General features: G+C 46.1%; 1 protein-coding gene and 1 long non-coding RNA gene across 5 annotated transcripts; both read left to right on the forward strand.

Annotated features, from left to right (window-relative positions):
• The first annotated feature begins 2,383 nt into the window (after positions 1–2,383).
• Positions 2,384–4,128, forward strand: LOC142047318 (uncharacterized). The gene is made up of 2 exons (XR_012656530.1): positions 2,384–2,890; positions 3,521–4,128. It is a non-coding gene; the product is annotated as an uncharacterized LOC142047318 (long non-coding RNA).
• A 9,043-nt stretch (positions 4,129–13,171) lies between these two features.
• On the forward strand, positions 13,172–26,659 carry TERB2 (telomere repeat binding bouquet formation protein 2). 4 transcript variants are annotated; one of them, XM_075069457.1, is made up of 6 exons: positions 13,172–13,248; positions 15,946–16,027; positions 21,045–21,106; positions 22,199–22,284; positions 23,306–23,397; positions 25,744–26,653. In XM_075069457.1, exons 2-6 carry the CDS (start codon positions 15,976–15,978, stop codon positions 25,887–25,889), a joined length of 438 nt encoding a protein of 145 aa, XP_074925558.1. In that variant the 5' UTR covers positions 13,172–13,248; positions 15,946–15,975; the 3' UTR covers positions 25,890–26,653. The 4 variants fall into 4 exon arrangements, with proteins under 4 accessions (XP_074925558.1, XP_074925557.1, XP_074925556.1 ...); XM_075069456.1 differs by lacking the exon at positions 13,172–13,248 and adding an exon at positions 13,945–14,009; XM_075069455.1 differs by lacking the exons at positions 13,172–13,248; positions 15,946–16,027 and adding an exon at positions 19,405–19,517 and having other exon boundaries at positions 23,309–23,397; positions 25,744–26,659.
• Positions 26,660–26,980: the final 321 nt, after the last annotated feature.

Below are 26,980 nucleotides of genomic sequence, written 5' to 3' on the forward strand. Positions count from 1 at the left end.
ACGCCCCTCCCCCTACTGCCCGGGACAGGCGCTGGGCAGGCAGCGCTCCAGCCCCTCCCCTTCGGCCGGAGACAGGCGCTGGGCGGCAGCGCTCCAGGCCCCTCCCCCTACTGCCCGGAGACAGGCGCTGGCGGGGCAGCGCTCCAGGCCCTCCCTACTGCCCGGAGACAGGCGCTGGGGGGCAGCGCCCCAGGCCCCTCCCCCTACTGCCCGGAGACAGGCAGCTGGGCGGCAGCGCCCCAGGCCCCTCCCCTACTGCCCGGAGACAGGCGCTGGGGGGCAGCGCCCCAGGCCCCTCCCCCTACTGCCGGAGACAGGCGCTGGGCGGGGCAGCGCTCCAGGCCCCTCCTCCACGCTGTCCCTGCGCTGCCGCCGAGCTGAGGGACCGGACGCTCTGAGGGCGCTCGCTGGGCGCGCGTGTCGATGTTTCAGGGCCGCACCGCTGGTTCTCGCAGAGGCGTCCGCCGGGAACTCCGCGATTTATGGGTGAGGGGGGGGCCCGAGCGGTCCGTTATCTCTGGGGTTCTTTGGGACGCCCGCGGGGTAACTGCCCCCCCACTCACCGGCGGCGCGGCTGTGGGCTGGGTCGCTGCACTTCCCGCCGCCAGTGAGTGCGCAGAGCTCAGGGGCGGCGGGGCGGGAAGAGGTGGGGCAGGGGCTGGAGCCTCAGGCAGCTTTTTCCTGGTTCTGGGGTGACTAGATGTCCTGATTTTATAGCGGGACAGTCCTGAGTTTTGGGTTCTTTTTGTATATAGGCGCCTCTTACCCCCCACCCCACCCCCATCCGGATTTATCACATTTGCTCTCTGTCACCCTGCCTGGTTCCTGATGCACCTGTGTTACTTTGTGTGTGGGTCAGCAGGGCCTGGGCACCCCCTGCTGGGTTGAGAAGGTGTGGTGGAGGTAGTGGTACACGCTGCTGAGTAGTCCAGCGGAGAGGGACAGTGGCACACCCTGCTGGGGGGGTGCAGGCCTGGGGGAGTCAGTGACACCCATGCAGGGGGGCAGGCTTTGGGGGGGTTCGTAGCACACTCTGCTGAAGGGTGCAGGCCTGGGTGGGGAGTCAGTGGCACAGCCCGCTGAGGGAGGCAGGCCTGGGGGGGGCGGGGTCAGTAGCACACCCAGCTGAGGGGAGCGGCCTGGGGCGGGAGTCAGCTAGCACACCCAGCTGGGGGAGGCAGGTTGGGGGAGTGCACACCCGCTGAGGGGAGGCAGACCCGGGCGGGGAGTTCAGTAGCACACTTCACCATCTCTCTCTGTAGCACACCCAGCTGAGGGGAGGCAGGCTTGGGGGGGGGTAGTGGCACACCCCGCTGAGGGGAGGCAGACCCGGGGGGGGAGTCAGTAGCACACTTCACCGAGGGTGACTTGAGGGGCTGGGCCAGCTCCCTGCACCCTGCCCTTGGGGTTTGTGCGGGCGGGAGCACTCTGGGGGTGACTGGGTCTTGGGGTTGGGGTGCTGGGCAGGTGCCTGCTGCCAGAGCAGCCTCCTCTCTCCTGTCTGGACTCTGGCCATTGCCAGGGCTGAATGGGCAGCAACAAATGTCTGGTTGGGGTCACCCATCAGGCTGCATGGCCCCACACAATGTCCCTGCCTGGTCTGCCCTCCTTTCCTAGGGCAGCCTGCTGCTCGGCCCCACCGCATGGCTTGGGTGAGGGGAAGGGACGCTGAAGCCGACCTCTGGCGAGGGACTCCAGCTGACAGCCCATGTCCCGCATGGGCAGCGAGTAGGAAGCGTCACCCCTAGAGCTGCATCACAAGGGCTGTTCCCAGCTGCAGGCATGGCTATGTGGGTGCCGTCGCAGCCTGTGTGAGGGTGTCTCATACTTAGCACAGGGCCAGCTGATGACAGTGCACCCCAGAACTTCTGTATGGTAGAGCTTTGAGACCATCAGAGCTCACTGGGGACCAGGCTGACTGGCTCCTGGCAAAGCCTGCTACAATGGGTAGGAAAATCAGCTGTGATCATGGGTCACTTCAGTCTAAGGCCTGGTCTGCACTATGATTTTTAGGTTGAATTTAGCAGTGTTACCTTGATTTAACCCTGCACCTGTCCACACGACGAAGACCTTTTTTTTACTTAAAGGGCTCTTAAAATCAATTTACTTACTCCACTTCCGTTGAGGGGATTAGCACTGAAATCGGCCTGGCTGGGTCAAATTTTGGGTAGTGTGGACGCAATTTGATGGTATTGGCTTCCGGGAGCTATGCCAGAGTGCTCCACTGTGACCGCTCTGGACAGCGCTCTCAACTCCGATGCATTGGCCAGGTAGACAGGAAAAGTCCCATGAACTTTTGAATTTCATTTCCTGTTTTGCCTGCATTGTGAGCTGATCAAGACAGGTGACCATGCAGAGCTCATCAGCAGAGGTGACCAAAGAGCCCCAGCATGGATCAAAGGGGAGGTACAGGATCTGATTGCTGTATGGGGAGACGAATTCGTGCTAGCTGAACTCCATTCCAGTAAACGAAATGCCAAAACATTTGAAAAAGTCTCCAAGGGCATGAAGAACAGAGGACTTGCGGCAGTGCTGTGTGAAAATTAAGGAGCTCAGGCAAGCCTACCAAAAAACCAGAGAGGCAAACGTCTGCTCCGGTCACAGCCCCAAACATGCCGCTTCTATGATGAGCTGCATGCCATTCTAGGGGATGCAGTCACCAGTATCCCAGCCCTGTGCTTTGACTCCATGAGTGGAGTAGGATGTAACACGGGAGCGGGTTTTGGGGACGAGGAAGATGATGAGGTTGATGATAGCTCACAGCAAGGAAGCGGAGAAACCGGTTTCCCCAACAGCCAGGATCTGTTTCTCACCCTGGACCTGGAGCCAGTAACCCCCGAACCCACCCAAGGTGGGCTCCCGGACCCTGTAGGCAGAGAAGGGACCTATGGTGAGTGTACCTTTGTAAATATTAGACATGGTTTAAAAGCAAGTGTGTTTAATGATTAATTTGCCCTGGCATTCGCAGCCAGTACAGCTACTGGAAAAGTCTGTTAAAGTGTCTGGGGATGGAGTGGAAATCCTCCAGGGACATCTCCATAAAGATCTCCTGGTTGTGCTCCCAAAGCATTTGCAAAAGGTTTCTGGGGAGGGCAGCCTTATTCCATCCTCCATGGTAGGACACTTTACCACACCAGGCCAATAGCACATAGTCGAGAACCATTGCAGAACAAAGCATTGCAGCGTATGGTCCCAGTGTTTGCTGGCATTCAAACAACATCCATTCTTTATCTCTCTGTGTTATCCTCAGGAGAGTGATATCATTCATGGTCACCTGGTTGAAATAGGGACGTTCAGAAGTGCCCGTTTCTGCTGGGCTGTTTGCCTGTGGCTGAACAGAAATGTTCCCCGCTGTTAGCTACGTGGTGGAAGGAGGGGTGAATCCATCAAAATGCGACCTTGTAACGAAAGCACATGTGCTATGTGATGTTAACAGCAAGGTTTACCTTGAAAGAGTGTACCCATTGTTCTGTAAGATGTCTCTTTTTAACTACCACTCTCCCTTTTTTTCCTCCACCAGCTACATATGTTTTTCCTTCCCAGAGGCTAGTGAAGATTAGAAGGCGAAAAAAATGCACTCGAGATGAAATGTTCTCTGAGCTCATGTGTCCCATACTGACAGAGCACAGCAGAATGCGTGGAGGCAGACAGTATCAGAGTGCAAGAAAGCACAATATGAACATGAGGAGAGGTGTCGGGCTGAAGGTGATAGGTGGCGTCAGCTTGCTGACAGAAGGCAGGAGTCAATGCTCAGGCTGCTGGAGCATCAAACTCATATGCTCAACCGTATGGTTGAGCTGCAGGAAATGCAGCAGGAGCACAGACGGTTGCTACAGCCCCTGTGTAATCAACCGCCCTCCTTCCCAAGTTCCATAGCCTCCTCACCCAGATGCCCAAGAACGCGGTGGGGGGGCCTCTGGCCACCCAGCCACTCCACCCCAAAGGATTGCCCAAGCAACAGAAGGTTGGCATTCAATAAGTTTTTAAGTTTTAAAGTGCAGTGAGGTCTTGTCCTTCCCTCCTCCTCTACCCCAGCCGGTGCTTCCCTCCTCCCCTGCCCTCCTGGGCTACCTTGGCAGTTATCCCTCGATTTGTGTGATGAATTAATAAAGAATGCATAAATGTGAAGCAACAATGATTTTATTGTCTCTACAAGCAGTGATTGAAGGGAGAGAAGAGAGTGGTTAGCTTATAGGGAAATAGAGTGAACCAAGGGGGGGCGGTTCATCAAGGAGAGACAAACAGAACTTTCACACTGTAGCCTGGCCAGTTATAAAACTGGTTTCCAAAGCTTTTCTGATGCACAGCGGGCTCTCCTGTACTCTTCTAACTGCCCTGGTGTCTGGCTGTGCATAATTAGCGGCCAGGTGATTTGTCTCAACCTCCCACCCCACCATAAATATCTCTCCCTTATTCTCACAGATATTGTGGAGCACACAGCAAGCAGTAATAATAATGGGAATATTGGTTTCACTGAGGTCTATCCAAGTCAGTAAGCTGTACCAGCGCGCTTTTAAATGTCCAAATGCACATTCTACTACCATTCTGCACTTGCTCAGCCTATGGTTGAACAGCTCCTGGCTACTGTCCAGGGTGCCTGTGTATGGCTTCATGAGCCATGGCATTAAGGGGTATGCTGGGTCCCCAAGGATAACTATAGGCATTTCAATGTCCCCAACGGTTATTTTCTGGTCTGGGAAGAAAGTCCCTTCCTGCAACTTTTGAAACAGACCAGAGTTCCTGAAGATGCGAGCATCATGTACCTTTCCTGGCCATCCCATGCTGATGTTGGCGAAATGTCCCTTGTGATCCACCACTGCTTGCAGCACCATTGAAAAATACCCCTTTCGGTTTATGTACTCGCTGGCTTGGTGTTCCGGTGCCAAGATAGGGATATGGTTCCATCTATCGTCCTACCATAGTTAGAGAATCCCATTGCAGCAAAGCCATCCACTATGGCCTGCACTTTTCCCAGAGTCACTACCCTTGATATCAGCAACTCTTTGATTGCATTGGCTACTTGGATCACAGCAGCCCCCTATCATAGCTTCCTACTCAGATTTGAACCTTAGAGTTCAGAAACTAAGATGCTAGCATGAAACCTCCAAGCTTAATTACCAGCTTGGATCTGATAGCGCTGCACTGGCCAAAATACCAGTGTTTGGCTCATCTGGTCCGCCCAAAACCTTCCTGGGGGACGCCCCAAGACCAGATGCCGAGTCTTACAATAAAGGGAAATACACGCCCCTCCTCTTGTTTCTCTTTACTTCCTCCCAGGCTTCCCCTCCGTGGGGTTATCCTGGAAGATTACTGTACTTAAACTCCTTGAATTACAAAAACAGAGAGGGCAATTTACCTTCCCTCTCCTGCTTTTTCCCCTCCCAGCTTTCCTGAGAGGACCGTAATCTGGCACAGGGATGTTTATCCCCAGAGCCTCCTTAAGAAAAGAAAATCCAACAGGTTTAAAAAGAAAAGCTTTATATAAAAAGGAAAGCAAAGACATAAAAAGCTGGGCTCTGGTATCAAGATAACAATATATCAGGTCAATTGCTTAAAAGAAAATATATGAATAAACAGCCTTTGTCAAAAAGAATACAATTTAAACATCCCAGCAACTACAACACATGTAATACATTAAAAACAATAAAAAGCCTATTGTTTTTGCTACCTTTGTACTCCAATGTGGAACTGAAGATAGAAGCTTGAAGATAGAAAGTCCTCTCCATAGCCGAGAGACAGACCGAGACACTCAGACAAAGGGACACACTGTGACGAGGTGGTTCTGGCGGGAACCCAACTGAAGAGTGCCAAATCAAGGGATCAATCGCTCAAACAGGGTAGTCACAAGCCCTAGGCTGGGTTTCTCCACCTCTAAGCAAACCAACAGCCCAGTACAAAAAGACTTTCGTTCACCTCCTGGCTAACTGCAAGTCACACAAGCAATTTTCCTAGACACTCAGTCTCCCAGTACACCACCAGTCCAACAACGTTCCTGGGATGAAATGGTTATGAAAAACCAACACCCCAGTAAAGAAAAAGTTCTCTGAATCCCGAAAGACAAGCCCCAGACCCAGGTCAATATGTTATTGAGAAATATTAAATAAGAGATACACAGAGTTTGGCATGTAGTCATATCATCGGGGGCAACATACCGAGTATGGGGGGACGCGTGGTATTTGGTTATGGTTAGCATATAGTACGATACAGTCTGTAATGTCCCAACTGCGGGGTGTAAACGGGGGTGGGGTCAAAGTATGTAGGGGGAGCAGTGGGGTACATCGCTCAATCATAATGGGTTACACATAGTCATGATTAGAGCAAGCAGGCCGGGATAATGGGACAGGGTGACCTCACAAGGGAATCAGATCGGTGGGTTTCAGGAGCAGGGGATGTATGTTTGTAGGGGGGTTGTAAGGGTTTCCCCTCCCCCCCCTCCGTGTGCGGGTGCCAAGAGTCGGTCTTCACTCCTAGTAACGGCGGTGGCCGTGATGGTGTTCGGATGTAGATGTCCCATGGAACCCACGGATATGTCCAACGACCTCAAACAGTAATCATGAGTCCGTGTCATAGACGACGGCCAGCCTACAGGCCGCTGAATACACCGTGTCATTCTAAGGGGTCCAGGCGCCTAGCGCCTGACGATCAGGGGTCGGTTGTAAACCTCGTAGCCCTCTTGCCCACCAGGTGTCAGTCAAGGGGGCATATTTTTCGAGTTTACGGGCTCGTGCGCCTTCGCGGAACGCCGGGGTGCCTGTTCTCGAATGGGATAACGTCACGTCGACGAGGATGATCTTTTTCCGCTCCGTGTCCGGACGACGATGTCTGGCGGCAGCGGGACTGTCGGCTGCCAAGGGATGGTGCGGCTTGATACTGCAATCTCACCGAGGTGTGGCTGGCGATGGCCCTGCCACCCTAGGTCCTGTGAACGGCGTTTGTGGGCGCAGCTGCCAGGCTCTGGCGTGGGGTGTGCAGCTGCACAGGACCGTGGGGCAAGGGTCCCCAGGGGTGAACAACATTAGATTTCACCCACAAATCACACCTGTTGCCGCGATCTTTAGAATCTAAAATCTAAACCCGGTTATTCATAAAAGGAAAAAAGATAAAGATGAGAGCTAGAATTGGGTTAAATGGAATCGAGTTAAGCATGACAGTAATGGAAAGTTCGTGGTTCAGGCTTGTAAGCGAGTGATGAAGTAAATGCAGGTTTAAATCCAGGTCTCTGGAGAACATCCCCCGCGGGATGGGCATCAGTCCTTGTGCAGAGCTTCAAGGATTGATATGCAAAGTCACCTCCAGGGGTAAGAAGGCAGGATTGACAGAACAAATGGAGAATGAGGCCTCTGGCCTTATATAGACTTTCCAGGTGTAAGACACTCGCTTTGTCGTACTGTGGAAAGTATACAGCAAAATGGAGTTTTGCAGTCACATGGGCCAGTGGTTCTGCATACCTTGCTGAGTCATCAACAAGGCGTAGTTCGCCTCCTCGTCGAATGGTCAATTGTGTAGGTGATGGGCCCTTAATGGGGCCACAAGCAGGCTAAGCTGAGCTGACACCAGGCTTATCTGAGGTGTCACCCAGACTGCAGCAACCAATTTAGAAATAACAGACAGTATACAGCCAATACTATAGAGTTTAACTACAAAAATTGAGAGCAGACATAGCAGAACAACATAATCATCAACCAGATAACCCATACCACCGGTCTTAGAACACCTTATATGATCCCTTTACATAGAATTTGGTGCCACTACGAGAACCTTGGTGCAACCATGTTCTGTATGGTCCCACTTATACAATAACGTCACACACACAACGAAAAACATTCCCCTTGTCCTGAGCTTTTAAAAATCTTGTTTCCTGATTGGTCCTCTGGTCAGGTGTTTGGTTCTCTTTGTTAACCCTTTACAGGTAAAAGAAACATTAACCCTTAGCTATCTGTTTATGACACCCCCACAGTAAATTTTCCCATTCCAAATTGATGTCCAACTGACCTGTAGCTGTCTGGCGTTGCAAGCTTCCAGAGGGCTATTGCCACTCGCTTGTGAACTGTGAGGACTGCTCTCATCTTGGTATTCTTGCGCTTCAGGGCAGGGAACAGCAAGTCCACAAAGTTCCATGAAAGTGCCCTTACGCATGCGAAAGTTTCGCAGCCGCTGGGAATCGTCCCAGACCTGCAACACTATGCGGTCCCACCAGTCTGTGCTTGTTTCCCGGGCTCAGAATCAGCGTTCCACAGCATGAATTTGCCCCATTAACACCATGATGTGCACATTGCCAGGGCCCGTACTTTGTGAGAAGTCTATGTTCTCATCACTGCGCTGCCATCACCTCCTTGCCTGCTTTTGCAGGTTCTGGTTCTGTATATACTGCAGGATAATGCATGTCGTGTTTACAGTGCTCATAATTGCTGCGGTGATCTGAGCAGGTTCCATGTGCCCAGTGCTATGGCATCTGCAGTGAAAAAAAGAGTGAAATGATTGTCTGCTGTTGCTCTGACGGAGGGAGGGGTGACTGATAACATGGCTTACAGGGAATTAAAATCAACAAAAGGGGTGGCTTGGCATCAAGGAGAAACACAAACAACTGTCACACAAAATGGCCCCCTCAAGGATTGAGCTCAAAACCCTGAGTTTAGCAGGCCATTGATTTCACGGAGGGAGGGGGGAGCAAATGAATACAAATGAATGCAAAATAAATCTGGTCTATTTCTTGTTTTGATCCACTCCATCTATCTTATACATCTTAGGCTGGCAGCAGACAGTGCAGTACGACTGCCAGCCATCGTCATTTCCCTGGTGCTTGCCAGAAGATGCTGCATTATGATTGCTAGCCATCATCATCTCCTGGGTGCTCGCCAGAAGACGGTGCAGTACGACTGGGGAATGACCTGGCTGAGTCACTCCCATACCTGCCCAGGTTCCCCTGACCAATCTCACCAAGGTTGGCTAAAAGAGCACCCAGAAGTATGATGGTGGCTACCAGTCGTAATGCACTGTCTGCTGCCTAAAGGCAATGAGCTGTTGCTGTGTAACAATGCAGTCTCATGTCTGCCAGCACCCAGGAGACGGTGAGCTGAGCGGGCTTCATGCTTGCAGTGGTATGGCATCTGCACAGGTATCCCAGGAAAAAAGGCGTGAAACAGTTGTCTGCCGTTGCTTTCATGGAGGGAGCGAGCGAGAGGGGGCCAGACGACATGTACCCAGAACCACTTGTGATGCTGTTTTTGCCCCGTCAGGAATTGGTATCTCAACCCAGAATTCCAATGGGCAGCGGAGACTGCGGGAACTGTGGAATAGCTACCCACAGTGCAATGCTCCGGAAGTCGACGCTAGCCTCAGTACTGTGGACACAGTCCACCGAGTTAATGCACTTAGAGCATTTTGTGTGGGGGGACACACAATCGACTGTATAAAAACTATTTTAAAAAAACGACCTCTATAAATTCAACCTAATTTCATAGTGTAGACATACCCTAACTGACACTTTCATAGACTCCAAGGCCAGAAGGTGCAATTGTCATAATCTGTTGTAACTTCCTGTGTAACACAGGCCAGAGAATCTCCCAAAAATAATTCCTTGAGCTACCTCTCTTAGAAAAACATCTACCACAGTCTTTGTTAAATTGTCCTAGTGGTTAATTACTCTCACTGTTAAAAATTTCAGGGCTTTGGAGCGGAACCCGGAGCTGGAGCGCAGAGGAGCTCCGGAGCAGTGGAGCTGCAGGTTTTTGCCTGGAGCTGGAGAGGAGCTGGAGCACAGCTCCAAAGCCCTGAAAAATTTACACCTTTTTTCCTGTCTAGACATGACATGCTGCCAGTATTAAAACATCTTTGTCATTTTTTAATATTATAGATAGCAATATTCTAACTCAAGGTGTTGCATCCAACACAGGAGAGTTCTGTATTTGTCTTGACAGATAAAGTGGAACAGATCGCAGAACTAAAAATTAATGGGTGCTTAGGTACACATGATCATAACTTAATCACATTTATAATGTGAAAACAGAATAAAGTCTAGACCACTAATACACACACACTTGGTGCTTTTAAAAGGGCCGATTTCACAAGCTGAAAACAGTTATGAGCCAAATCAGCTACAAGGAAGAATTTAATCAGAAAAATATGAATAATAATTGGGAGTTGTTTAAGAACACTTTATTAGATGCCCAAAAGCCCACAATCAAGGAAGAATGCCAAGTTGGTTAAAAAAGAGACCTGGTTTAGAGGGGAAGTGGAGACAGCTATAAAAAAATAAAATATAACAAATGGAAGAAAGGACGTTGACAGTAATAATTATAAATTAGAACGGGGTAGGCAACCTATGGCATGGGTGCCGAAGACAACATACAAGCTGATTTTCAGTGGCACTCACTCTGCCTGGGTCCTAGCCACCAGTCCAGAGGGCTCTGCATTTTAATTTAATTTTAAATGAAACTTCTTAAACATTCGGAAACCTTATTTACTTTACATACAACAATAGTTTAGTTATATATTATAGACCTATAGAAAGAGACCTTCTAAAAAGGTTAAAATGTATTATTGGCACACAAAACCTTAAATTAAAATGAATAAACAAAGACTCGGCACACCACTTCTGAAAGGTTGCTGACCCCTGAATTAGAAGCTAGGAATTGTAGAAAAGTGATAAGGGAAGCAAAGGGACACTAGGAGAACTCTGTGACTGACAGTTGATGTAATTAAGAAAGAATTTTTTAAATGCACTGGGAACAAAAAGACTCCAAACAATGGTCCTCGTCCAATACTAGATGGAAATAGAATAATTATCAATAATGATGCAGAAAAGGCAGAAGTGTTCAACAAATATCTGTTCTATATTTGGGGAAAAAACATGATGTAGTCATATCATATGATAGCTCTTTTTCCATTCCATTAGTATTGGAGGAGGATGTTAACAGCTAAGCTTAAACATTTTAAAATTAGCAGATCCAGTGAACTTGCATCCAAGACTCAACAGAGCTGGATGAGGAGCTCACTGGACTGTTAATGCTGATTTTCAATAAGTCTTGAAAGACTTGAGTTCCAGAAGACTGGAAGACAGCTGATATGCCAATTTTAAAAGGGTAAATAGGATTACTTGGGGATAATTATAGGTCTGTCAGTCTGATATTGATCCCAGGCAATATAATGGAGTGACTGATACACGCTTCACTTAATAAAGAATTAAAAGAGTAACATAATTAATACCAATCAACATATGTTTATGAAAAATAGAACCTATCAAACTAAGTTGATATTTATGAGATTACAAAGTTAGTTGAAAAAGGTGTTGATGTATATGCTTAGACTTCAGTAAAGCATTTGACTTGGTAACACATAACATTTAATTAAAAAACTATAATGATATGAAATTAACATGGCACAGATTAACTGGATTAAAAACTAGCTAAATGATAGGTCTTAAAATATAGTGGTAAACAGGAAATCATCATTGAGTGGGTGTGTTTCTAGTGGGGTTCTGTGAGGATCTGTTCTTGGCCTACACTATTTAACATTTTTATCAATGACCAGGAAGAAAACTCAAAATCCTCACTGATTAAGTTTGCAAATGAAACAACATGAGGGAGTGGTAAATAAGGAGGAGGACAGGGCACTGATATAGAGCGATCTGGATCACTTGGTAAGCTGGGCACAGGCAAACAATGTGCGTTTTAATAGAGCTCCATGTGAATGTATACTGTCACAACTTCAGGATAACTGTGCCTGTATTCCCCTCTATCCCCATAGTCCACTCCAGGAGTGACCAGACAGGTCTCTAGTCATCACCTGTCTCTGGGTAGAGACCCTTGTCCCACTCCTTTCTGATTGGGATTTTAAAGCTGCGCAGCGGCCTTACACTGTGACATCCCCAGCAAGTGAGTCTGCCTAACAGCCAGCATTTGTTTGTTGGTTTCTCTCAGAGGGCGATGAACAGTGAGTGTACTGCCAGCATTTACAATTACCACACAACTTTTTCTAAGTAAGCACCTTTATTCTTAAGGTAAAAGCATTACAGAAAAAACATGTACAATAATAAATGTGCATGCTAAAAGCTTATCACCCATCATTCTTTGGGATCTTAGTAGGCCAAAATCTTTCCAGACTGCAAAGGTGGCCCCCCTTCCTGGGCCAGAAGGTCCTGTCAATTTATTGGATCAGGTTTTTATACCTAAAGCCTCTTTGTTTAAATCTCTGGAAAAAACAGTTTGAAGCAGTATTTGCAGTCACCCCTGGAGGTGATGCTTCTCTGGAGTTGTTTACAATTCCCAGGGTAATCATCTTCCACTGTTTTTAGTTTCTGGATGAGCTGTGGTAACCCTTCCCCATGGACTAGAACGCAATCGTATATAAACAATTCATAAATTGAATACAATGGTCCCCAAAGATACTGCCTGGGATTGCAATATTTGGCACATACACATCTAGGAACATGAATGGAAGCTCTACTTACAGAGTGAGGGATTCTATCTTGGGAAGAAATGACTGTGAAAAAGATTGGGAGGTTGTGATGGATAATGATAATCAGCTGACCATGAATTTCCTGTGTGATGCTGTGGCCAAAATGCTAATGTAGTCTTTGGGTGTATAAATTGGGGAATTTGCAGTAGTACAGAGGTTATTTTACCTCTTATTTGGCACTGTGAAATCACTGCTGGAATACTGTGTCCAGTTCTGGATTCCACAGTTCAAGAAGGATATTGATAAATCGGAGAGGGTTCAGAGAAGAGCCAAGAGTACGATTAAAGGATTGGAATATGTGGTTTAGAGTGATAGACTCAAGGAGCTCAATCGATTTAGCTTAACAAAGATGGCTAAGACATCCGTATATACTCGTTCATAAGCCAAATTTTTTTAGTAAAAAAAGAGAAGCACCAGAGAAGGAGGTCAGCTTATGAATGGGTATAGAGAGGGAAAAGTGGGACACAGCCCCTCCCTGCAACAGAGGGAGCAAGGAGAGGCAGCAGAGCCAGAGGGGAAGAGGTGGGGCCAGAGCCTCTCTGCTTCTGGACACGCTGCTCTTCCCCCAGCCTCCAAAGCAGCTGCAGCTTCAGGGCTGGCAGGCTACATCCGTGCTGCTGATCCTCGCCCCCTAGAGCAGGCTGTGGCCGTGCCGCCTGGCCTGCCGGAGCTCGCTGCGGCCGTGCTGCCCGGCCCAGCCCGCTGGAACATGCGGCCGTGCCGCCCAGTCTGGCCCGCTGGAGCAGCTCCAGCGAGGCAACAGACATCCTCCCCTGGCCCTCCCCAGATAAGGTAGGAAGGGATGGGATGGGGAGAGTCTGGGGGACCCAGGCTAGAGGTGGGGTCATGTGGGGGGTGGTCACAGGTTACTCCCCTGACCCCCAGATTCTCCCCCACCCTTAAAAATTTCCCCATCAGTTGCTGTCCCAGCCTGTCAGGGTAAGCAGCTGGCATGCAGGGACACTTTGTTTACTTAGGTTTACCTCGGTGCCTGCGGATGTTCAAGGTAAACAAACCATTTCAGCCTGCCAGCAGCTTATCTTGATGGCCTGGGAGCCAAAGTTTGCTGACCCCTGAATTATAGGGTTGGCTTATGAACGAGTCATAAATTTTTTCCATTTTTACTTATCCATCTTGGGGCAGTTGGCTTATAAAGGAACTGGCTTATGATCGAGTATATACGGTAACTTGATTACAGTCTAAGTACATCTATGGGGAACAGATATAGAAAAGACTGATTTAAATATTAATCTAGGAGAAAAACTTATTGTGATAATGAAGGGCGGGGGGTGGGGGGGTTGCTCCCTTTTATGATCACCCAGCCAGCCAGTGACTTATAAAATCCCTGTTAGTAGCTGTTCTCTACTTGCTTTACCTGTAAAGCGTTAAAAAGTCCATAGATAAAAGGAAGGGAGTGGGCACCTGACCAAAAGAGCCAATGGGAAGGCTAGAACTTTTTAAAACTGGGGAAAAAACTTCCCCTTTGTCTGCGTGTGCTGTTCTCCCAAAGAGCAAAGATGGGGCTGTAACTATGCTGTAAAGAGTTTGGTCAGGTATGAAAAATGATCAGATCATGCCTAGAAACTACTCATTTGAAACCCTAGATATGTGAATAGATCAGGAAATGTCTAGGAAGGTGTGATTAGGTTTATCCCTGTTTATTTCTTTATGGCTTATGAACTCGTCTGTGCTAATCCCAAATGCTTTTGTTTTGCTTGTAACCTTTAAGCTGGACCTCAAGAAAACCATTCTTGATGTTTAATTATTGTATTTGCTCTTTTTAAATCTAGCAATAACTTAAGTTTTCAGATGTATTTCCTTTCTTTTTGTTTAATAAAATTTTCCTTTTGTAAGAACAGGATTGGTTTTTTGTATCCTAAGAGGTTTGTGCACATATTTAATTAGCTGGTGGCAACAGCTGATTTCCTTTGTTTTCTTTCTCAACTCTTCCCCAGTGTGTGTGTATGTGTGAAGTGGCTTGAGGGTACCCCACAGGGAGAAATTCCCAAGTTCTTCCTGGGTTCTCAAAGTGGTTTTTGCACTGAGTGGTGGCAGAATCTACCCATCCAAGGTCAGAGAAAATCTGTGACTTTGGGAGTTTAATACAAGCCTGGAGTGGCCAATATTAATTTTTAGAATCCTCATGGGCCCCCACCTTCTGCACTTGAAGTGCCAGAGTCAGGAATCAGCCTTGACAGTTATAATGCGATTTAGTGGCCTCAAGCTGAAGCTGGGAAAATTCAGACTGGAAATCAGGCATACGTTTTTAACAATGAGGGTAATTAACCATTAGAACAATGTGCCAAGGGTCATGGTGAATTCTTCATCCCTGGCAACTTTTAAATCAAAATTGAATGTTTTTGTAAAAGACGTGAACTAGGAATTATTTTGGGGAAGTTCTGCAGCCTGTGTTATACAAGAGAGCAAACAGTGGTCCCTTCTGGCCTTAAATCATAGATTTTAATCTCTTGTTTCAAAGTGGGGTAGGTCAAAGCGCAGTATGGAACTTAGTGCACAGCAGCGGAGTCCACATGGACACTTAGTATGTGGCAGGCTAGTGCTTGCTGTGATCAAAGCAGGGCTTTGGAGCTGAGCCCAGAGCTGGAGCATGGAGCATCTCCAGAGTAGTAGAGCTGCAGGTTTTTGCCTGGAGCTGGAGCAGAGCCAGAGCACAGCTCCAAAGCCCTGGCATCAAAAGTGTTTGTGTGGACAAGCCCAAAGTTAGATCAGGTTGCTGGCCAGCTCTAAAATAGGGAGGGGGAAATGTGTCTGCAAGTCACCTTTCCTTGTGCCTTCCATTTCTGCCCTGAGGAGAGCTCATTCAGACTGTGAACCAAGCTCCTGCTCTCCAAGTACACCAGAAACAGCCTTATTGTAAATTTCACTTGGCTCTTTTACTCTTGTGAGTTCCCGTGTGAGCGATTGGGGAAGTAGAATAGGGAATGAATGCAAGAGTGTTGTCAAGGGAGAATGATTGATCAGGGCAGTTACAATGTGTATAAGTTCCCAAGAACTGAATGAACTCTTTTGTATGCCACAGAATAAGGAAGTGATGGGTTAGGAAAATTATGCTTTGGTCCTTAGGCCTTGAAGGTCTCCAAATCCATTTTTTAAATAGTTTGAGAACTCAAAATATTGCATTTTGGAGATTTTCTAAACATTTCAAATGGCCGAACAATAGAGAAGATAAATTGTAATAGGATTGCATTAGGTTGAGTAGAATTGATGCAGGAATAACTGGGTGAAGTTATCTGACCTGTGTTATGCAGGAGGTCAGACTAGATGATGATAATAATGATCCCTCTGGCCTTCAAATCTAAAAATCTATGACAAGGGGTGAACTGTCAGGTAAAAAGGAGAAGTTCATATATTGTTCCTTAGGACTGGAGACGTTGACCTCCACAAATAGAAAAGTGTTCTGAACATACTGGGAGTCATAATCCTAAACCAAGAGTGCCATATGCGCTCAGTGTGCCCATTTTTCTGCAGTGGCTGAAGGAGGAGTGATTTCAACTCATCATGGTGCTGATTACCTGTTCAGCAGTGACGCTTCACACCCTGATACACAGAGGTACACTTTGTAGGTTTGACTCTTGTAGCTGTTTGGCTGTGTTCTTATCTGTGGTGTGTTTTTGGATATGCCCTGACCCTAATCACCCCTCCCCTGCTTCTCTGAAAGTGCTTTCAGCTAACAAAATTCTCCTTCCTTTTCCTGTTTTTTTTGTTTTTTGTTTTTTTTAATGGATTATGAGAATTCCCTTACCATAGTTTTGGAAATATTGTGCATCCTGCATCTGTTAGAGCTCTGAGTGTATATATTATATATTGCATACATCTAATCTCTTTGAGTTTTTCAGCAGCACAATTAATTACATACAAAACATGATGCAATACAAACATTATTAACATTAATGATTGTGTTAAATAACCATCTCAATATTTAATGGCAGTAAGTTAAAAACACAGATGGAGTTTTTAGAACTGCCCGACTCTATTCCCATTGAACTACTTCAAAGGGGGCAATGTTAGCTAATGCTGAGCATTTCTGAAAATCACAACCACAATAAACTGTAGGTAAGATGTCTTGGACAAAATACTTAAGTCTCATAGCAAACCACTTTGGCCTTTCCTGTATGCAAAAATTGTACAGCTTTAACTACAGCTAAAGTGACACAACTTAAAGGTGCTTATACTGCACAGTTTATTCCTGTAAGGTAAGGGGAAAAAGCTATACCAGTAGAAGGCACCTATATATCAGTATGACTGCATTCATAGTAAGGGTTGTACTTGTATGGCTATTTTGGTTTAAAAATGTATATCACTCCCCTAATCAAAATAGTTATGCTGAGGCCTTGGCTACACTGGCGCTTTACAGCGCTGCAACTTTCTCGGTCAGAGGTGTGAAAAAACACCCCCCTGAGCGCAGCAAGTTACAGCGCTGCAAAGCGCCAGTGTAAACAGTGCCCCAGCACTGGGAGCACGGCTCCCAGCGCTGCAAGCTAATCCCCACAGGGAGGTGGAGTATTGCCGCGGTGGGAGAGCTCTCTCCCAGCGCTGGCGCCGCGACCACACTCACACTTCAAAGCGCTGCCGCGGCAGTGCTCCCGTGGCAGCGCTTTGGAGTTTCAAGTGTAGCCAAGCTCTGATACAAAATGTATGTGTAGACCTGTCCTTTGTTAATAAAAACTTAAATGCAAAAAAGAAAGTAGCTTAGTTTTCCAAACCAGCATTAATTCTACAGTTAAATGAAATGTTTCCTGCTGTTATGTTCTCCCAGCTGGTTTTGTAGCAGTTAGCTAACAACCTGAAATCCCAGAGTATTGCTGACTTCTTCACTGAGGTATAAGAACGTAATCAAAACAAGAGACCTAGAAAATTCAGTCTTTATAAGCAAGGCGGGAGAAAAAAAATCAATACTTGCCAAATGGAAAACAGCCAAATCGCTAGGGAAAAAAATTTAACTTTCAGTCTGCTAAGTTGTTACAAACAAAGGAAAGGAAAGGAAATACAGAAAACAGAAGAGGGCTTGACAGTGGATTTTTTTTAAAGGAGAGCTGCAAAGCTTAAAATGAAGAAAAGACTGTAAAAGATCCTCACTCATGAAGTGAATATTTGTATAGATCCGTGGTTCTCAACCTATTCATCATTATGGCCTGCAGGTTGAGAACCACAGAGTCACCCGTCCAAAAACTCCCCTATGCCCAGCCCCCGCCCGCCCAGAGACCCTTCTACAGAGCGGGGCCAGGAGTGCAAACCTGGGCACAGGGCCCAGCAGCTGGACCCTGGGACCCACCATGTGTGGCCAGCAGCTGGACCCTGCAGCCCGGACCCCGGGACCCTGCCAAGTGAGGCCAGGCATCCAAGACCCCTGGCCAGGAGCAGAGCAACTGATGTGGGCCAGCAGCCAGGATCCCGAGGTATGGGCCCAGGAGCTGAGCCCCATCTAAAACCTAGGGGTACTGCAGCACCCGTGCAAACCCCTAGTTCCCAATGTGTTCTACCCACCCCCACAAACCTGCCCAGAGACCCCCACTCCTGCCCCTGCGGCACTTGCCCTCCCCCTGCTGGCAAGAGTGCTCCTGCATGCTCCTGGACACTGTCTCCCCCTCAGCCCACCCCAGCCCTTGTCAGACCAGAGCAGCAAATTTTGATCTATGGGCTCTGCTTCTTGCTTCAGAGGGGTGGTGAGGCTGATGTGGCTTTTTTTTCTTGCTGATTGGGGCCTTTTCCTTACTAGCCGCACACCATAAAGCAAATATATTGTTTTCTTTACCAAACTCAAGCTAACTTTAATTCTTTCGTTTCATAACTATCCCTACACCTTTGCAGGCATTTACCAGTCAAGTTATGAGCTAAGGATTTGTTTTCCCACAACAGCTGATACACTGTAACCCTCTGACAGAACTATGCCAATTATTACCTGTCTGGCATAGTTATATGCAGTTCCGCTTGCATCAACTGTCAGGAAAAATGCACAGCCCTGAAGTCAGGACGTGACAGATAGTGAAAGAGAAAATGCTTTTCATATAATTTGTTTCAAAATAAAAATGTATCTGTAATATCAGTTTCCATGCACTATATATTTAATCAATGATTTTGGATGTAAAACATGCTCTATATCGAGTGGCCAACATGTGGCTCCAGAGCCACATGCAGCTCTTCAGAAGTTAATATATGGCTCCTTATATAGGCACTGACCCCTGGGCTGGAGCTACAGGCGCCAACTTTCCAATGTGGCGGGGGGAAGGGGGCTCATTGCTCAACCCCTGGCTCTGCCACAGGCCCTGCTCCCACTCCACCCTTTCCGCCCCCTCCCCTGAGCCTGTCGGGCCCTCGCTCCTCTTCCCCCAGAGCCTCCTGCTTGCCACAAAACAGGTGATCGGGAGGTGCCGGAAGAGAGGGGAAGGTGCTGATCAGTGGGGCTTCTGGTGGGTGGGTGGGTGGGGTGGCAGTAATGGGGGGGCTGCTGACATATTACTGTGGCTCTTTGACAATGTACATTGGTAAATTCTGACTCCTAAGATTCAGGATGGCCAACCTACTCTATATTTGTTGTGAAAGCTTTATATTCACTTTTGAAATATTAATATTTACAACAACTGAAACAATTTAAAGTAGGTCAATTGCACAACAGTATTCTTATTCTTTTTTATTATCTGACTTATCATAGTGCATAGCAACCCCGGTGCAGACTAGAATCCCATTGTGCTAGGCACCGTACACAAACAGAACAAAAAGACAGTCTCTGCACTAAAGAGCTCACAATCTGTTTAAACTCCTTAGTCACTGTAAGATTTACTGTGTCCAGCCTTGGTACACTCTAGGGTTAAATTGATCATTCAAATAATTATGATTTGTTATTTTCACATTTCTTTTTTATAAAAGCTTTTTCTGTTTTTTTTTTCTTTCTTCTAGAATACATGAGAGCCTAGGTTATATAGAGGGTAAAGCTACAGTTTTTCATTCTTGTTATCTCTCTGCAAATGCAAGTGCCAGCTCTGAAATGAAACAGACAGTGGCTTTGGGTCACTTCATCCTTCCCCCTGCCTGTGTACAAGAAGGTTAGGAAAAATACAGAGCATTTACCATACAGTTTGCTCATTGTTTTAAAACCGAGACTGTTGGTGATGTTGAACATAGGCGGTCAAATTACAGTCACCTCAGTCTGGGTGTACTGGGGAGAAGGGGCATAGGGAGCATCCCAGGACTGGAAGTATCCACAGTTCTGCAGTGCAGGTAGATCTGAATCTACTGCTGCTGGTGGTGCTTACCCCTCTACTAGGTCCAGGTCTAGGTTGGCAGTGCGAATGAGATTGTGCCCATGAAGGAGCAAATGCTGCTGCTCCATGAGGTGCCCCCAGTCAGGGCATGTGCCATTACACAGGTACTGCTTTGCTAATATGTTTGGCTGTTTGTTTCCTAGCAAATGAGTGGATTGGAGTCACCTATGAGTTTGGAATCCTGCAGTATCTTGACAGTTGATGTGGCACTGTGCAAAAAGCTCTTCCCTTCCTTTCTCCTCATTTCTCTCTCCTCTCTCCCCCCGATCCTGCCTGCTACTCTCCACAAACCTGATTGGTTGGGGGGGGAATGCCATTTCAACCCCCTCGCCCCGTTTTTCTCTCCTTCCTGCTACTCTTCACAAACCTGGCAGGCAGAGCAGAGTGCCACTCCAAAACTAGGACACAGAATTAACTCCGACCCTTGGGAGTCCAAAAGATTAAAAACAGGAAGAATAGGGATGGCATATTGTGTATCAAAATTAGGAATTAATATGTCTAAAAGAATATCTGATTGTGCAGCTATCATGACAGCCGAACTAGTGGCGATAATGCTAGTGTTAAACTGGATCTGGAGTGTGCACCTAGCAGCAGCAGTCATTTTTTCAGACTCGATATCAAGCCTTATGGCAATAAGAAAGGATGCCTCCATATGTAGAAGTCATCTAATCAATTAAGGGGAGAATATAAATCCCTAGGTATTTAGGAATTATGGTTGGTGATGGCTATGGACTAGCCAGTCAAGTCTGCTTTGCCGTGAAAAAGAGAAAAAAGAGAGACCCCCGGGAGGGTTTGAGTGAATGAGCAGGTGGGGGACCAACCTGGGAAGATTCAGAGAGGAAACAGGAAGAAGCAGGGAGCAGGAACCCTGAGCTATGGGAGAAAGGGAGCTGTTTGGAGGGGAGGAAGCTGCTTGTAAAAGGAGACTCTTATAAGTGCTCAGCCTGGACCTGACAGAACAGCTGAGCCATATGACAGGACCCATTATTTTGAGCTCATACTGCACACCAGTCTCAGAGAGCATGGACAGGGTGGACTGATCCAAAGGAGGGGACAGAGTGCATTGGCATGGGGCAGAGTATCGGCAAGTCTACCCAGGAGTGGGAGGCCTGTTTTGCTGCTTACTGTGTGGGGACAAAGGAGTTTGTGTAACCACTGCTAGAGATCCTGACCCTAGGTACCAATTAGTGGTTATTACAGTTTTGTTTCACACGTGGTCAAAGATCCTCTCTGCTAGCTGACTGATTTTTGCTGTAGAGATACCACTGTGTAATACTTTTGACATTAATTTATTTTTATTCACTACAGAAATTAGAAAAAAACTTGGTAGTTTTATATGGGAGCAGATGAATGATTCTCTGATGGAACAGGTAAGGTTGTACTAAATGCACATCAAGGGTAAAATCCTGTCCCATTGAAATCAATGGCAAAACTTTGCCTGACTTCAGTGGAGGCACGATTTCATCCCAGGGCTTCAAGTCAAACAGTGGATCAAATGTTTTGAGGGTTTTTTGGACTGAATTGTGATAATCAAGATGTCTGCTACTGCCTTTGGCCTACTGTGTATCCCCCTTCTACTGCAGCAGTGTCCAGGAAGGAACCATTCAGAACTTGCAGAAAATGGAGTGGCAGAGGGATTCACTACCATCACCACAAAGCAATGTCCATATTCTTAACAATAATGAAATGGATTGAGAAAAGCCAACAATTATATAAAGCACTCAACCCACAGAAGCAGGTTACAAAGCTTTTGTGCTTTCTCTGGTTACTACTGCTGGCTGGGTTGGGTGGCTTAGTGGTAGTCCTTTGTACTACTATGCCAAAAATTTGGGTTCAGATCTCTTACTCCCCAGGCAAATTATTGCTATGCAAGAATCTCCTCCTGCCAGAGGCTAACATTTCTGGACAAGATGATCAACACAAGCTGCCTTATATTGCAAAGTTTGATTTTAACGTTAAAATCCTTTTTTCTTAACATCATCTTAATAAAATTTTTAAACCTGAGGGGAAAAAAAAAAAAGCTTAGCTCAGCTGAATGACCTTTCACTGTCCTGTGTCTGCAGCTGAGATAAATGAGACTGGACTTGATAACAGTCCCAAAGTAAATTCTAGATAGACAGTAAGGGTTGTAAATGGCAGTTACAGTAAAGGAATCACACAGCTGTGTGATTATTTCCCCCTTGAGGTGAACCCCAGTCCACTCTGCAGGGCAAGGTTAGACTGTCTTGTTCCCACTTCAGTTTTGGTGTTTGTGCGATTTTTAAAGTTCGTTTTGTGTGTGCGCGCGCATGTACACACTGGGGCATATTGCCCTCTTGTTAAATTTGCATTTGATAGTGCCTATCATGGAGTGTCAGAAAATTGAAAATGATAGTTATCAGAGGAACTTTCCTTTCCTTCTTTATCAAGTCTGAAGGGGCTGTATGCACAATTTTAATCAAAATGTATGTTGACATTTACAGCTTGATGAATTAACACCAGTTGAAATAAAGACTAGCATAAAAGAGGATGAGCAAAGAATAAAGGGCAAAAAAGCCCTGGATGGAAGGTATTTTCTTTATTTCCATGTTAGGATTGCTTAGGTCTTGATGTTTAGGCACATGAGCGTATAACACAAGGGTGGCCGAACTTACTGATCTTCCGAGCAGCATATGATAATCTTTAGAAGTTCGAGAGCTGGGTGCACCTGTTTGGGGCTTCTGCCCTGTGGCAGAGTGGTGAGGCTTGGGCCTTCAACCCTGTGGGAGGTGCCTGTCAGTGCTCAGGGCTTCAGCAAGAGCTGGGCTGAAGCTCTGAGCCACGGCAGGCACCTCCTGTGGGGCTGAAGCCCCTAGCCCCACCACCCCACCACAAAGTAGAAGCCCATAACTCCCCCTCCCAGTCTGGTAGGTGGAGAATGGGGAGGCATGGGAGGCTCTGCGAGCTGCACTCTAGCTGTAAAAGAGCCACATGTGGCTCGTGAGCTGCAGTTTGGCCACACCTGGTATAACATATCGATTGATAACTCTGAATCCTAATGATCACAGTGTAAATCTCAACCGTAATTATTTTGCTGTTGATCATTTTAGCAGAAACATCCAACTAATGTATTTATCCCAGGATCCCAGACTGTATTGCACTTGTTCCCAACTGTGCCCTGCCTACTTGCCAAAACCTTCAGCTTCCTCTCCTGTCAACTTCTGCACTGTGGTTCTATATTCAATACAAAAATCTGCAGTGCAATGAAAATTGAAGATGGAAGGCCAGACTGAAATAAAATGAACATGATATCAGAATAAATAAGACAATGGATTCTGTTCCCATTATTTCCATATTTAATTCAATAAAAACCTTCATTTGTGAATTTAGCAGAAGTTGCTGCAGAATTTCCATCTTGCCACACTGGACTTCTTCAGAAATGAGGACCTCTTTCTGTTGAATTTAGATCCTTGGCCTTGACTATAGATTGGCAGGGAAAGGAAAAATTTGAAATTCCCACGAATAGCTGAATCCAGTAACACAGCCATTCCTGAAAGCAATCTTTAAAAAGTAAACGAAAGAAGCAAAAATAACACTTTTTCCCCCTACAGCAGTAAAGAAAAAAGAGTATCAAAAACACCAGTGGGAGGGAAACTTGCATTCTGTCCACTTCAGGATTATCCAGTGAACAACATGGTGACAGGTAAAGATTAATATGGATGAACTTTCTGCCAAATGGAACAAATGCAAACAATATTATGGGTAACAAAGAGTCCTGTGGCACCTTATTCACCCACGAAAGCTTACGCTCCAATACGTCTGTTAGTCTATAAGGTGCCATAGGACTCTTTGCTGCTTTTACAGATCCAGACTAACTACCCCTCTGATACTTGACAATATTATGGGTGATACTGATGAGGACTGGCCTATTCTATGCCCTGTTCTTGCTTGATTTCTTTATAATGCGGACAGAAAATCATGCAGTGTGTCTTTTCTGTGCAAATTCTATACAATCAATATTCATGCAATTCTGCATCTATTCCTAGTGAGATGTCCTTTTCACCATGTGAACTTTCTAACAGTTGGGTTCAACAAAGGGTATAGTTTTCACTGGAATTGATTTGATATTTGTCTTTGGTGAATGCAGGTTGTCCCCTATTTATCACTTTAATTTCTCTAGTGTTTGGAAGTATCAAAAGTGATGCTGTATTAACATTTCTAGTAGTTTATCAGATGTTGCATCAAAGTTAAAATGACTGTCTAGTACAGAGATTGGCAACCTGCGGCACAAGTGCCAAGGGCGGCATGTGGGCTGATTTTTAGTTGTATGCTGCTGCCAGTTGGGGTCCCGACCACCGGCCTCGCTCAGCCCGCTGCCATCTTGGATGGACAGAACCTGGGCCGGCAGCTGGCTAGCAGGGGCTGGCGGACGGAACCCCAGACTGGCTGCAGCCTGAGCAGCTCAGTCCGCTGCTGGTCTGGTATTCCATCTGCTGCCCGTCCTGCCAGTCTGGCATGCAAAACCTTAAATTAATGAAGACTTGCCACACCACTTCCCAAAGATTGCCGACTCCTGGTCTAGTAACTCCCTGGATCCACCAGGGGTGGCTCCAGGCACCAGCACGCCAAGCACGTGCCTGGGGCAGCAAGCCACGGGGGGGGCGCTTTGCTGGTTGCCGCAAGGGCGGCAGGCAGGTTGCCTTCAGTGGCATGCCTGCGGAGGGTCCGCTGGTCCCGCGGCTTCGGCGGACCTCCCGCAGGCGTGCCGCCAAATCCGTGGGACTGGGAGCCTCCTACAGGCAAGCCGCTGAAGATAGCCTGCCTGCCGTGCTTGGGGCAGCAAAATACCTCGAGCTGCCCTTGGATCCACCTTTTCCCCTCCTAAAAACAGATGCTGTATTTGCCATTTTTCAACCCTTTGGGAGCTCACCTGTGCTTCCAATTCTACATCTAGTTTCATGAGCACTTTAGGGTGTGTGTCACTTAGGGTGACCAGATGTCCTGATTTTATAGGGACAGTCCTGATATTTGGGACTTTTTTTTTATGAGGTCCTATTACCCCCGACCCCCTGTCCCGATTTTTCACACTAGCTATCTGGTCACCCTAGTGTCACTAGATGCTGTTGATAAGAAAAAGTTCACATTATCTAGATATCCTTCTAGAGGATGTGTTAGGGCTGCCCCTTTTCTTAGTTGATCATTATGAGAGGTTCCTGAATCTGGTAAGTGCAGTATGAGGTTCTGTTACAATATTTTTCATGTATTAATTATTTTCAGTATAATTCACCTACTGTGAAATTCACCTCTGTGCAGAGGGCCAACTCTATGGGCAACATAAATTCTATTTTGAAGGCTTAAGCAGGACTAAAATGATAGATAGGCTTGGTCCTGTCTTTTCTGCACAGAAATGAATTTCTATCCTAGTAGACAAGTTCATTCCCACACTATACTAAGCCTATGTCTACATTGTCCAACAGTTTGGCCTATGGGGGTCTGAACAGCAGTGATGCAGAATGCTGCAGATGAAAACTAAAAGGGTCCTAGCTTGCATTAACATAGTACTCTTCAAACAAGACTACATTAATGCATAGGAACCATTTAGTGTGCACCCGATAGGGTAGAGAGAAGGATTGTCCAAGGACATCACTCCCAGTATAAAGGTTCTTTCTCTCCAATTTGCATCAGTGAAAAAGCCTTTCTTTAACTTGTGTGCATACTATTAATGATTTAATAACCTTCGCAACCCTGTGCTTGCTTTCCCTGGGGAAATGATGGCAGAGCTTCAGGAGCTGCATGTATTTCCCAACAAAGTGCTCTTCTCTGCAATACATTATATAATATTTGATGTAATCTCACTGAAAATCGTAATAAAGTACCAGGCATTTCTGTGTTTGTGATACTGTGTCTGTGATTCTCCCCAACCCCATATCAACAGTGTTTTTAATTTTGTGGATATTCATTCCACACTCCAGAAAGTCCAATAAAAAAGACTGGGCCGTGTGCTGTAGTTTCTGTGGTGTTTATATATATACACATTTTCACTTTGTAGGTTATGTCTCTTCTAGTGAGATGAAGAAATACCTTGGGGAACTACATGACTTCATTCCTGGTACTTCAGGTTACTCGGTATATTGGGTTAAAAATGAAATGGACATCTTCTCCGATGTGAAAAATAAATTGAAAAGAAAACTATAAATGACATTTAAATGGTTTGTATCAAAAACATAACTTGGCTTTGCTAAAACATTGCTAAATATACGTATGCCTGGTTAATAACATCCCATCTTTAGCATTGTATATGTCCTTGTTCTCTCTCTCTTTTGTTGGTCAATAGTTACTTTAAATAACACTGTCATGGTACTTAAAGGTTCTTTTAGTTCAGTGACTGGAGGACTGAATTCTGAGTTGAATTTCTTTGTATTATTTTTGGCCAAGGCAAACTTATTATATTGACTACAACTGGGTGTGCCTTATAATTTTTTGGATACTCATTATATTTTAACAACTGGTTACATTTGCTGTAAACAGCTTTAACTACTTAAAAATTTATTTTGTATTAAAATTATTTATAAGCTTTCATCAAATAATTGCAAGATGTTTGCAATTTTTTGGGTAACAGACTTTTATTTCAATATGACTTATTGAGCAGAGATTTTATTCTCACATGGCTGCATGCAAAATACTCCCCAGGGTGATTCTGACAGTTAGTAAAGCAGGTGTTAGTAAAAGCAATGTAAAAATATAATCAGGCAGTTCAAAGAATTTGAAGAGCAACTAGCAAAAGACTCAGAAACTAACAGCAAATTTTTTTTTAAGTACATCAGAAGCAGAAAGTCTGCCGAACAATCAGTGGAGTCACTGGACGATTGAGATGCTAAAGGAGCACTCAAGGAAGACAAGGCCATTGCAGAGGAGCTAAATGAATTATTTGCATTGGTCTCCAGAGGATGAGGGAGATTTCTACACCAGAGCCATTCTTGTTAGGTGATACATCTGAGGACCTGTCCCAGAATGAGGTGTCAGTAGAGAAGTTTTTGGAACAAATAGATAAATTAAACAGTAATAAGTTACTATCATTTAAATCAGCTTCCGTACCAGATGACTGGAGGATAGCTAATGTGATGCCAATGTTAAAAATGGCTCCAGAGGCGATTCTGGCAAATACAGGCCAGGAAGCCTGACTTCTTTACTAAAGTTTCAACCAATTTGTCTGGTACTGAACAGAATTAGCAACGCATGAATGAACATTATTTGTTGAGGAAGAGTCAATATGGCTTTTGTAAAGG

This window comes from Chelonoidis abingdonii, chromosome 9 (assembly GCF_003597395.2).
Source record: "Chelonoidis abingdonii isolate Lonesome George chromosome 9, CheloAbing_2.0, whole genome shotgun sequence".
Taxonomy (NCBI): Eukaryota; Metazoa; Chordata; order Testudines; family Testudinidae; genus Chelonoidis; species Chelonoidis abingdonii.

Bases quoted from the DNA above. Each gene is read 5' to 3' on its own strand.
- TERB2 (XM_032791185.2), top strand. From the start codon at position 19,460: ATGAAACAGACAGTGGCTTTGGGTCACTTCATCCTTCCCCCTGCCTGT. The intron at 21,107-22,198 runs GTAAGGTTGTAC...TGACATTTACAG, and splicing joins ATGATTCTCTGATGGAACAG to CTTGATGAATTAACACCAGT. The intron at 22,285-23,305 runs GTATTTTCTTTA...TTCCCCCTACAG, and splicing joins AAAAAAGCCCTGGATGGAAG to CAGTAAAGAAAAAAGAGTAT.